The 13,337-nt window shown below is 42.2% G+C and overlaps 1 protein-coding gene across 13 annotated transcripts in view; it reads right to left on the reverse strand.

The window, feature by feature from the left end:
• SPATA22 (spermatogenesis associated 22) overlaps window positions 1-13,337 on the reverse strand; it is a 1,667,071-nt gene that overhangs the window by 672,082 nt on the left and 981,652 nt on the right. Inside the window, exons 8-9 of one of the 13 annotated variants that reach the window (XM_078679928.1) lie at window positions 5,803-5,966; window positions 993-1,548 (exon numbers count right to left, since the gene is read on the reverse strand). The exons of 10 other annotated variants lie outside the window; for them this stretch is intronic. In XM_078679928.1, the coding sequence (XP_078536054.1) occupies window positions 1,545-1,548; window positions 5,803-5,966 (168 nt within the window). In that variant the 3' untranslated portion in view covers window positions 993-1,544. Of the gene's footprint in view, window positions 1-992; window positions 5,967-13,337 lie in introns of those variants that run through there. 2 more of the 13 variants (XM_078679934.1, XM_078679927.1) reach the window with 2 other exon arrangements.

Consider the following 13,337-nt stretch of genomic DNA (forward strand, 5'->3'; position numbering starts at 1 on the left):
ACATACTTAAAAGTGCGTACTAATTATATTTACTGCTATATTCAATATTTTAAGTTTAAAGGTGATTTTACTAGTGTTTCTACCCGGAAAAATGAAAGTGGAGCCCAATGGTGCCTGATATGGGGCTGGGGCCCAAGGTTAGCTGTGAGATAAGGTGCACTGGAGAGGAGTAGTGGATAATCAAACCTGTAAGGGAGTGCATGGCAGAGTCCGGGGTCAGGTTGAGGTAGTAATGAAGAGGGATTCTCAGTAAAGGCTCGCACGGAGGGAGCCCGAGAAGTGTCACTTGCCTGATACTCCCACCTTAGAAACCTCCTATTCCCATCAAAGGAACATTACATGGAAAAACACTTTTTGAGAGTAATCATATTTAGAAAGAGATTTGGAAAAGAGTGCGTCTTACTGGGCCTTGTAAGACTAAGAAGTGATAAAGGCAGGCTCTGAAGCAGGCCTGCCCAGACATATATGCGACAAATTGAGCCCGCAGTGGCCCACCCAAATGCACCCTTGGCCCACCCAAATATAAATTCCTGGAGCCGGGCCTGCTGTGAGTGGGGGTAATTTTTAGCTTTCATCTTTGGGACCATTAGGCTTTACCTGGTATTCAAAACGAGGAACAAAGCACACCAACACATCTGCCCAAAATAGTTTGGACCCTCTGAGCTACTTTGACTGATGGCCCAATGTCAGTTGGGTCATCAGTCAAAGGTTTTCGCCAGTGGAACCAGCTGATGCTCCACCAACGAAAAGGTCCTCAGGCTCTTGTTGGAGCTGGGCAGTTTACCCAACTCTATATACAGCTGGCGAGCTGCGAGTTTGGTAGACAGGGTAGTCTTAGGACATCAAAGTAACTAAGATTCATATCACAATGTGTGACTTAGGAAGCCTTAAAAGAACTCCCATTGCTGCTCGCCGTGCATGAAACAGGTACTGATGGTGAGCAAAATCTATGTACAATTTTGTAAGACTAAACTAAAGGAAAGATTACCTGCTTTAAGAAACAACAAATTACCTCTTTATTTCAACATATATTACTGAACAGATTTGAGGAATTATTTACAGGAGGAAAAGATGTGCAACCTGCCAACTATACTACACTGTACGCTGTGTATGCAGGTTTAGCTAAGAGAAAAAGCACATAGCTAACTATATCAGCAATAATAGAAGCATTAATTAAAGTGGTGATTATTCGATTATCTGCAACAGTCTTGTACAAAGAGCTTTAAGAATTGCCTGGATTCTTATGACACTGAAATGTTACCTGTCATACACACATTTTACTGTAAAAATATGGCAGAGAGTTTAGGTTACATGAACAATTACTTTAAAAAACAAATTCAATAGGTAATGACTGATATTGAGCTGGGTCTAAAAAATAAAGTTAATTTCAAAGCCCTGAGTAAAGGACCCCCTGTTAGATTGAAATAGGTCAGGTAAGTTATTTTACTTAAATGATGGGAATGTCTTTGAACACTGCAGGGAGAACATAAATGTTTCCTTAAATCGTCAGGACTGCAACGCGTGAATACTTGCAGAAATATTCATCATCTGCCCAGAAACACAATGAAAGGAGAAGTTATCTTAGTAAATAATACTAGCAAACAATATCTTAGAAAAACACACTTATTATAAACATTTGGATGCCTACAAGTAAGTAATGCCTATATATATTACCAAGTAAATAATAACTATATGAAGTATCACAAAAGTGAAATTTAATATGAGGCCTTAAAATATTTTATAACAGATACAGAGCAACACTTATTGAAAAAAGAAAACATAAAAGGTGGAATAATGCTACAGTATTTATAAACCACTTAACATTAGGAATTTGCTTCCATTAATGCCTGTTAATTTTGGACTATAACCTGAATTTTCACTCTTTCATCAAGATGGAAAATGATGACATCAATAAGCCTGAAGAAGACTCCAAATGTTTAACAGTAAGAGGGATATGCGCGCTGGAAATATAATGTTCCAATATGAAAGTGACAGATTTAATAGCAATCAAAGAGGGCCCTAAACAGTCTGATTAGCCTTTCCTTAGTGATGTACACCTTTCTGAACGAACGTCTCCAATTATGTATGATACAGCACTACCAACTGTATCAATTATTTACTTTACACATAAGTTTTCTCTAACAACTCTTTCACCCAAAAACTAAATGTGTGCTTAGTTAACCCAGTAACATGCCAAGAATTCAAAATCTATTTTGTTAGAGAATAATGTCTTATTATACATTAGCTCAGTATAGCTAGCTTATTATATTACACAAAAGCTGTGAGATTGTGCCATTTTGCTAGGAGAAATAAAAGATGATTGAGATTTATAGTTGGGGAGGATGTGCTATATTAACTGCACCCTTCTACAAAACGTGACCACCATATTCGTAATCAGGCCCCTAAATGTTTTGGATACAGAGCACAAATTGTTATCACAGTACTATTTGAGTAGCAGAATGGGAATCACATTTTCAAACAGCAAAGTATGTGTTTCAGCAAATTTTAATGAGTGGATTGAAAACAACATATGCATAGACTCTATAAACAACGGAATTTGGTGTTTTTGAGCTAAAATGGCATAGTTACACCACCAAATGTTGAGTAACTTCATCTTCAGGCATTTTTATAGCGCTTTCATCAGTCAGCAGCGCGCCTAACACCTTTATTGCTTGTTTCAGTGAGGTTTGTTGGTGGAGATCATTAAGCAAGGTTTTGACATGGTTCGAACAGACACAATGTACAATTTCCCTTTGGAAAGACCATAATCCTTAGGCTGGGTGTTACATCTCATGCTTGGGAAAACTCACGGAACACCACGGAAAAATTAATTTCTCTGCAATGTGGTGGAGGTTCATTTCACTGGCAACAAGGCTAGCCTAGGAAAGGTAAAGTGTCCGTTTTTGCTCAGTCGTTCCATGGTGAGCAGGTCTTGGCCATGAGGTGGAGAGATATATAAGAGACTGCAAGTCACAAAAGACCATAGTATACCCTCCTGTGGAATCTGATAAAATGGCCTGTCTGTGGACACATCCCAAATGTGCTATGATAATAATTGAATATTTTTCCAGATGGCTAGAGTCATATTCTATAATCAGGTTACCTTTGCAGACATAATCAAGTTTCTAGAGAAATTGTGGCAAAGGGACGGTGTTCTAGAGATCATTGTGATGGCCAATGGTGTGCAATTTGTGTCTCAGACAATAAAGGATTTTTTTTAAAAGGTGTTCTTTTGTATATTATTCCGAAAGTAATGGCCTTGTTGAGAGGTGGAAACATACTTTAAAGGAGGCTTTACAGTTGGCTGTTCAACGAGGATGTCCATGGAGAAGTGCTATAAACAAGTTAGAGTGGGCGTATTGCATCACTCCTAACGGTGTCACTGACATAGTGCCTTTTGAATTAATGAGAGGAAGGAAGTGAAGAAAGACAGTTTGCATAAGGAAAAAGAGGAAGAGATGCAGGATGTCATTTGTAAAGGAGGTTTACAGGTGGGTGACTCGGTGCGAGTGAAGAAAGGAAGGAAGGTAAAGAAGGGATTGCCTACGTTGTTTTAACCACTGCATATGGTAAAGGTAAACTCCTACACTATTCTCGAGTGATGGGAATGTGTGGAATTGTAAAAAAGTGGTTAAAAGCGAGGATGCATTTTAGAAAGTGCAAAGGATGGAAAGACCAGTGGCAGTAGCACTCCTAGATCCCAAGGGCTCTATGCCAAAAGTTCATAAAAGCACCAGGATCGGCTAAGATTTATGAGAGGCATTAACCTATCCTAATTATGTCAAGAAATGTTAGCTCAGATTCCATACTTATTTGTTGTTCAAGGACTTGTACGATATTCTAGAGTAATCTTTTTTTGTTGTTCAACAATATGTGTTAATCTCAATTTAGTTTGGTTAATTGTTGAGGAGGTAGATGTGTTGCATCTCAGGCTTAGGAGAACTCATGGAATACCATGAGAAGATTCTGTTCCATGGAATATAGAGAGCGCTGATTGCGATAGATAGCTGACAGCTCCCTCCCTACGAAATCATATTCAATATACATCTTATCTCTTTCTATATATTGACTCCAAAGAGGTTCTTTTCACTAGGGTTATAAGTATTAGTGATGTTCAACATTCTAAAATAGTTACAAACTCAAACAATAGACAGGTGAGAATGCCACGCTTAATAGCAAATTTTAAACGATACGCAAACTAGAAATCCTACCGTGGTTTGTTTCTCTTGATAAAAACAGTGCACTCTTTACTGCACAGACTATTTATTAGTTCTACTCCCCATGCACATCCTTGAGACCAACTTCTACAAAAAGATAATATTCTGGATGGGACGACAGACTGTTTGAGGGAAAGAGCCAAGTATACCAAGTGGCCTACAGATAAACTGTTAGCAACAAATATTAAAAATCAAAGTTGGACAAGAAACTACATACTTAACCAACAAGCTCAGTGTAACTTAGCATTCATTGTTTTGGAAAAGCTTGCATGTAATTATTGAGTTTTGTTATTCACCGGTCTTTGTCAAATCCACAGGACCTTAAATATGACTTTTCCATGGAGCCAGTAATAAGTAAGTTCTCGATGGTAAAGCAGAAAGTTCCAGCTATTCAGCACCCATGAGCAACTCTGCAGCACCTTTTTCCAATGCATGCCACTTAATTATAGTCAACGTAACTAGGCCTAAAGGGAAGGAGTTGCTGTAACTCAATATAATCTATAAACAGCAATAACTCAGCATGGATCACTTGCAGGAGTTTCAGCAGGCGCCAGTGGCAAAAATGGTGAAATGTTTTTTTCATCGACGCTCTGTGCAAATCTGAAGGCTTTGTAAACCACAATAAAAGTACTAAACAAAAGCTCAGAAGAAACAGCTGAGAAAGAAGCAGGCACAATATAACTTGTGAGTTAAAATTGCAAACAGACTGTGTACATTTTTTTTTATAATTTCTTATGTCAGTATTTAAAAAATAGTGTCATACTGGAAAATGTTATATTTCAAGGCTGACTTAACTAACCACACAAGAGGAATTTAAACATCTTATTGGTAAGGTGGTTTTAAATTTTGAACCTGCTGGGATAGTAGGGCAGGAAGGAAAACATAACGGTGATAACTAAGGGCCTCATTACGATACAGATTTGGGACCGGCCGCCTATGAGACGGCCTCCCCACAATCCTAATCATGATGCGACCGCCACCACGGCGGTCGCATCACCTATATTTTGCATTGTGGCAGGGATGCGGTCAGCAGCACCCACCGTAATGCAAAATAGAGGGTGTAGACACATCCCTGCACTATGTGGCAGGCACCCTGCGGTTCCTGCCACATGGCGCAGGGATATGTAGGGGGGCACCATAGGTCCTGCACCTGGCATTGATGGGGGCCTGCTACTGGCCCCCATATCCATTACCACCATTCGTTTTTCAGCAGGTTGTCCGCAGCAAAACAAACACTGGAAAGGGATATCCTAAACCTGCAGGCACCGCTGTTATATTAGCTAATGTTTTTGTTCCGAAAGGCAGTCGGAAAAGGACTGACTGTTGGAACCAGGGCGGGTGGTCTTTATGACCGCCACGCTTAACCAACGAGTCACCCGCCATCATATTATGGGACTCCGCCATCGTAATGAGCCTTTAAGTTCTCAGAAGAGTTATTGATGAGACATTATGTTTTATTTAACAGTATTTCTCTAAGAAAAATTGTAAAATAAATGAGGTGGGCTTGGTCACAATACTACATTATAAAGTGTAAAACTAGTATAATAAACTAAATATCTAGATCTCGTGCAGCGATTTCACATACTGCTTGATTTCAGCATCTGAAGCTTTAATGAATTCTGGGAAAGTTCTCTGCTCTGCTACTGAGGCGGGTCTTACTGAAACACACTTAAAAAGGTTTCTTTTTTTGTCATAATTTCCCATACATCTGTGGACTCGACCTCTTATTAGTCTTGGAAGCTCCCGATCCTAAGTAAAAAAATGACAGAAAAAAATATTTTTATGAAAGGGTGTGTTTTAGTAATGATTCATAATACATATTTTTGGATTTTGATCAAGCAATGCTCATGAGAATGGTCCTTATTTAGAATATTCAAATTGCATGATAGTGACTTTGGAATTATGTTGTTTATACCAAGTGATTGGTTCAATTATTCACCTTATCTAAAGCATGGTCAGCAAGCACACAAAACATATGTGTGTGTGTGTGTGTTGTGTATGTATGTATATATATAGTTTGTGAGAAATTAGGTTGCTGGTTGACTATTGCGTGAACCTGAGTCAGACAACAACCACAATCCCTCCTGCAAAGTGAACCACTGAAAGTCACTAAATGAATCTGTACTTTACTCTGTGGGGCTTGGCAAAGAAGCAGTCAGGCTTAACTTAGAGGCAATGTGTAATAAATTATTTGACACGAAAACAACATAAATACAATAAGTAGAACCAGAGAAGATGTTGATTTTAGAAGAAATAAGTGAAAATAGCACGAAAAAGCACTAAACACCAACAAGGGAAATCTGGTCGCGCTGGATAAGGACAAAATCAAAATTTCAGGCTGACCATAATTTAATGTGGGCCAGCTACAGGGACCAGGTTTCGCCCACTTAGCAAAAGTACATTTGTTAGATCTGTCAGCCTTAGGGTGGTCTGCCCCCAAACCTTTTGCATGTTTGCTGATATTTGTGCTGGATTTAGGACTATGGGGGCTTTATCACCCCCAAATTCGTTTTTCACTACATTGAGGCCTACCCCTCCAATAGGTTAATATTGGGGATTCCTTGTTACACCTAATACGTATACTTCCCAATTGGAAGTAGTCAGAGCTGTCATGTTTAGCACCTATGGAATTGTAATGATAAATCCTCTTTAAAAGTAAAGTCCTATTTATCATTACAATTCTAAAAATGCCCCTATTAGAAAGATGGAATGTTTCTGCTCGTAGTCCTGTGTGCCTGCTGTCTGTCTCCAATACAAATATGGGGTGGGGGACAGCTGGGCTTTGTGCATGCCCTCTAGACAGCCACACACAATGGAAGGTTAGGTCTGATTGATAGGCCATCCACATCCTAATGAGCCATCCTGGGCAGGATGGGAAGGAGGTGCTGGGCAGAGCTTTACACTTACACTTGAATAGGCTTTGTCCTGCTCCCACACAAAGGATTGATTTACCTCCTGTAGGTAGTCTGGAGGCAGGGTAGGAAGGGAGGATCTCTTTGCACTTCAAAGCCCCTTTTTGAGGTCCCCCACACTTCAAAGGTACCACAAACCTTTGCGGCAAAAATTAAAGAAAAAAACAAGCTCAGGCTCCAGCGCTTGTTTTGTAAAGGGCCCAAACCAGCAGCAAGAGGCAGAATAAATGTCTAGAGTGAGCAGAAAGAGGCACAATAACAGGCAGGATTAGCAGAAAGACTCGGGTGATCCAAAGCAGGTCATTTCCTTCTGTTGGCGCCCGAACAGGTAGTCCTTCGGGTTATGCCCCATCCCTTGTCCGTAATTGGAGGGAACGATGGGAGCACCGTCAGGTCGGACTGAAGGCTCAGGGATCCCTGCACGAAGAGTGTGGTACTCGTAACTGCTGCCTCCGTCCCACCGGGAGGTGCCCCGCCCAGTGGTCATCCCTACGTTAGTCCTGAACGGCGAAACCCTTGGATCTGAAAGTTTGGTCTGGAGAGTTGGCAGTGGAGAATAACAAACTTATCTTGTTGTTCAAAATGCCTAGTTTTAGCAAAATCTTGTATTTGTGTTGTCGTGGTTGTTCTACAGATGCTCAATTGGAGGAAGCTCAGCCGGTGACTCCTGACGGCAGCCCTAATTTTGATATGTATGTGAAGCATGGTCTTGGCCCTATCATGTTTAGTACATTATGGCACAGATATATACGAGGGACAATGCTGAGTTGCAGTGGCTGTTAATGAGCACTTTTGACAAACAAAAAATTGGGTTTTTAAGGATGCAATTATTTAAGAAAAGAAGTAGACAGTCTATATATGATTCCCTCAGAACTTGGCAAAAGGAAGCTAGACAGAGGTGGTTGAAGATGGAAAGAGACACATGAAAGGGGAGGATGCAAACCTTAACACAGAAAGCTGTGGCCTATGACAAAGCAAAACAGGAGTCTGGAATTGAATGTGAGTACAGGAGATTTCGGCTGCACATTGATAAGTTTTATTTAGCTAAAGAAGAAGACGATACTCTTGAAGGGGAGTTGTTAGATGCCCGACCCCCGCCTCCTTATGCCCCTGAGAGGATATATCCCGTCGTTCGTTTACAGTCACAGTAGCCTATTATGTCTGCGCCGACTGTTCCGGTCTTCCTTTGCCCTCACCATCCTTGACAACTGTGACTTTTAATACCCCTCCTGTCTCAACACCTGTGCCCGCCTCTCTTTCTCCCCCCGGCGCAACCACTGGCTACGGTTGTATCGCTTGATTCAGCTGCGTCTCCTTCTTTGGTTATTCATCCGCTGTCACTTTTAGATGCTGTTACACCAGTGAGGGGGTTCGAGGACAGGGATTGGGGGAAATTCAGGGCTGTGTATTGGTCCCGTAATGTACTTTATAGCGTCAAAGATATTTGGAGTGTATGCAAGATTTTGAACCCTTTATACAGCAACATGCCCTTAAACTTATGTCCACTACATTGATCAATCTCTGGCAGACACATTTTGGAATGGAAGCCCCTCAAATCCTATTTGACATTAAAGAGTGTGTATATGCAGCTGATCTGGGGCCAGGTTCAGTGTTTGGAAATATTGCGACTTTTGTTGCCTATAGGGGCAGATTGCATTGTAAAGTCCTACTCTGGCGTCCCAATTTCCTATGTGAGAGGTTCATCCTATATATCACCCAAAAAAAAACAGCAATAACAATAACAGACCAACACGGAAATATTACTATACCAGTTGTTGTGGCCCGTTTTCAAGAGCAATGGGTTTATACTCCGTGGAAAAGAAGTGAGGTTTTAGCTCTTAAGGCTCATTTGCCCGATCCCAGGAAAAATCTTACAGCCTATTATAAAGAATTGACAGAGGCTGCTTCTTCTACTGTGATGACTCTTGCCAATATAGAAATGTTTTTTGGTCTCTTAGTTCCGGTTGATGTTTGGAGACAGGTCCATACTCAATATCATATTGCAGAGTTGGGTGGTACATGGGATGTAATAAAAGGTTGGGATCAGGAAAGGAAGCCAGATGATAAGCCTCATGCTGATATACTTGCTTTGCCTGGTCGTATTATTACATGTATGCACTCACTTATTCTGCCCAAGAAGGTAAGCTGGAATACATTGACGGCTAGTCAACAGAAGAAGGATGAAAGTGTGTCTGATTACTTTACTCGATTCGAAGATACATTTTTGAACGATAGTGGGCAGGATATGTCTATTGAGGGAGAAGTTCGATTGTTTGTCGACAGGTTAGTTTCTAATCTTCTTCCTGAAATTACGACTTGTTTGCAGGTGCCTGAAAGTACTTGGTCCACATCTTCCCGCTCAGTTATTTTGAATATGGCTCAGTACTATTAACATCGGGATCAGGAGGAGGAGGATAGTACTGATAAGAAACATAAGAATTTAAAGGCAAAGGTGTTGTTGCAGCAAGCATTTAGAGGAAATAGTAGGGGACGGGGTGGTCCTTCGAGACGGCTTCCACATACCAGTAGATAGCCTTCAACGACACCTTTAGGGTCGAATCAGTGTGCATATTGTAAGGAAGAGGGTCATTGGTGTAGCCAGTGCCCTGTGCTTTTGCTGAAAGTTGCAGCTCCTGGAGGACGGGGTTCTGGTGGGAGAGGTCGTGGGACAGACAGAGCTCAGAATGCTACTACTTCACAGGGCCGTCCTAATAATTATTTTGATGACCTTCATGATGGCCAGTATTATCATAATGATTATGACATGGATTAGGCGGCTGGAATGTCCTATATCTAAGACAGCCAAGGTCAGGGAGAGGTACCAGTTCCAATATCTGTAGATCAGCATGCTCCTTATAGCACGGCAGATTTGCAAGGCTCGACTAAGGAATTTTTGGTGGACACATGTGCGACAAAAAGTTTTGTTTCTTGACATATTGTCCCTGGGGCAGCCCTATTAGGCCATTATAATGTTTTGGTAGGTTTTTCAGGTGTACCGGTTGTTAGCTCCGTTTCATGTCCCCTTGCATTGACTGTTGGTCCATTTACTGTTGACCTTTAATTGTGGTGAGAATCTGATGGGTTTGGATTTGTTGAAACAGTTGTATGCAACAATTTATTGCTCTCCTGCGGATGTCTATATCTTGATGGGTCAGGATGTGAGTACTAAACAATGTTTGTCCAGGGATGCACCCCTTCCGGCTTAATTTGCTGATGTCTCACCCACTCTATGGGCTACAGGTGCCGCTCGTAGGCGTGGAAACTTTGCTTCGCTCTCATCCTCTGCCTCACGGACATTTGGAACATCAACTTTTAACTTACGGGGCTGTGAAATCCCCCTGTGTCTGCCGGGTCGGGACTGCGAGGTCCAGCGGGCCTTGCGGTGTGTGAATTGGCCGCAGCTGGAGACTCTTCCCGTACCCTCCCTCTACACTTCATAAGGCCTCGCGGCCCCCGCATTGCGGGAGCCGCTCATAGGCGTGGAAACTTTGCTTCGCCCTCATCCTCTGCCTCACGGACATTTGGAACATCAACTTTTAACTTACGGGGCTGTGAATCCCCCTGTGTCTGCCGGGTCGGGACTGCGAGGTCCAGCGGGCCTTGCGGTGTGTGAATTGGCTGCAGCTGGAGACTCTTCCCGTACCCTCCCTCTACACTTCATAAGGCCTCGCGGCCCCCGCTTTGCGGGAGCCGCTCGTAGGCATGGAAACTTTGCTTCGCCCTCATCCTCTGCCTGGGCGTCACTGGGGGGTGATGGGTTGGGATAAAAAGGGAAAAAAATACTCGTTCTCAATTGAGCTCCAATCAAAGTTTGTTAAGGAATCTACTCCTTATCGGCAGTTAGACAGGGCATCGTTTCATTCGACAGCATTTTCTGTTACCACCTACTCTCAGTGCTATGAGTAAGCTCAGGATCTTCTCCTGGAATGTAAATGGTCTTCGCACCAAACCTCGAGCAAATAAAATTCTGTAGTACCTACGTGACGTAGATGCGGGGATCATTATACTCCAGGAGACACATCTAATTGAGGGTGAGATGCTTGAGCTAGTTTAGAAGAATAGGTGGTTAGATACCTCAGTCTCTACCTCCCAATCGCTAAATATAAGGGGTGTGTCTATCTTGTTTAAAAAACCCATGAACATGAAAATCATACAGCAAAAGTGGACACTGGCGGGAGATGGGCCATTGCAGCGGTTGAGATGGGTGGCATAGCTTTAACATTGGTCGGTTATTACGGGCCGAATCGTGATGACCCTTCAGTACTTGAATCTTTATTTTTACATCTCCTACAATTTCCAGAGCCGGTTATAATAACTGGCGACATTAACATCGTGTTAAATCCTTTACTGGATAAGTCCCCAACAAGTAGACAGCAGGTTCTTTCAAAATCTAGAAACTGCCTACTTGGGTGTATGAACCAATATGGCTATGTTGACATTTGGAGGGTAAGAGCAGGGCAGAGGCAGGGATTTTCGTTTAGAAATCTCAAATATCGACATCGGTCGAGGATAGATATTATCTTAGTCAGTCGTGCCCTGGTTGACTCTGTTAAGAATGTAGGCTATGCTCCTTCACATCTTTCTGACCATTCTTCCATGATGTTAGAACTTGAGTGGTGGGCTAAGCTTCCCATTAGGATCTGGTCTTTTGATAGATCTTTCCTTACCTCCTCGGAGGACATAGAGTTCATTCAATCTGAAGCACAGGAATTCTTCGTAACTAATACTGGTTCAGCATCACTTGGTATTGTTTGGGACGCTTTTAAGTGCACATTAAGAGGACTGATAAAAAATAGGACTGTTTACAGAAGAAGGCAGTATATGGAAGAGGTGTCTTCCATCGAAGCCAGTATGACAGCAGCACATACAGACATTGATGATTGCAGGTTTGATGGTAATCATGATTTATCCCTGAAACACGAAAACTTGGTAGACTTGAAAAATAAATTGTCTTCTGTTCTTGATAAGCGTATTTTACAGAGATGGGAGGCCAGCAAATTATCTCACTTTCAATACGGGGAGGGAGCCGGCAGGTTGCTGGCATGGAAAGCAAAATCCGATCGGGCACGAAATATTATTGAGTCAGTTACAACAGATAGAGGTACCCTTACAAAAGATGCAGACATTAGGGCAACCTTTAAGGATTTCTTCCACGCAATATACCAGGAGGACCTTAGCGTGACATCTGAAAGTATTACGAGTTGGCTGGAGGATATCTCTCTACCATCTTTGTCAGCTGAACAGAGTAATTTCGTAGACAAGGAAATAACCAAGGCAGAGGTAGAGGAGTCCATACAGGGAGCTAAGGGAGGTAAGGCTGCAGGAACTGACGGCTTGCCGTCTGAAATTTACAAAAACTTGCTATTAGAGGTTGCTCCCGTCCTGGCGACTTTGTTCAATCAGATATTGAGGGAAGGTGAGGTCCCTCCTGCCTCCTGGGACAACGCCTCCATAACACTTATCTTGAAGCCAGAAAAGCCCCCAGCCGACTGTGGCTCGTATCGGCCAATTTTGATATTAAATGCCGACTACAAGATTTTTGCTACAATATTGGCTAAGAGGCTTGGTCAGGTAGCCCCGGATATACTGCATCCCAATCAAAAAGGCTTTGTAAAGGGGAGGCAGTTATATGAGCTTATTTATGATCTTATAGGCGCCATAGATATTGCGACGAAGGAAGGTATGCCCCTGTCGGTTCTTACGTTGGACGCCACCAAGGCCTTCGACAGGGTGAACTGGCTATACCTGTCGGAGGCCTTGTCGAAATTCAACGTGGGGGATAAGTTCCGCAGAGCAATACATTTGCTCTATAGGAGTCCGTCTGCCTCAATACTGATTAACGGGGCTCTATCTGAGCCATTTCAGGTAACGAGGGGTACGAGACAGGGTTGCCCCCTGTCTCCCCTGTTATTTGATTTATATATTAGCCGTTTGCGCAGAAATTAAGAGAAGACACCCTAATTAAACCTTTTGTTTATGGCGAATGGGTTAAAAAAGTAGCCCTTTACGCTGATGATATTATGATCTTTTCATCAGACATTAATACAGCATTCCCAGCGGCTATAGACTTAGCCCTGGAATTTGGAAGGGTTTCAGGATATGAGGTGAATGCCTCCAAAACGGAGTCGATGTCATGGGATGTTGACTTAAATATGCACAGAGAAATATCAAGTGTCAACCTGCGGTACCTGGGGATATATATATAGAT

The sequence above is a fragment of the Lissotriton helveticus genome, chromosome 3_1 (assembly GCF_964261635.1).
Source record: "Lissotriton helveticus chromosome 3_1, aLisHel1.1, whole genome shotgun sequence".
Lineage (NCBI taxonomy): Eukaryota > Metazoa > Chordata > Amphibia > Caudata > Salamandridae > Lissotriton > Lissotriton helveticus.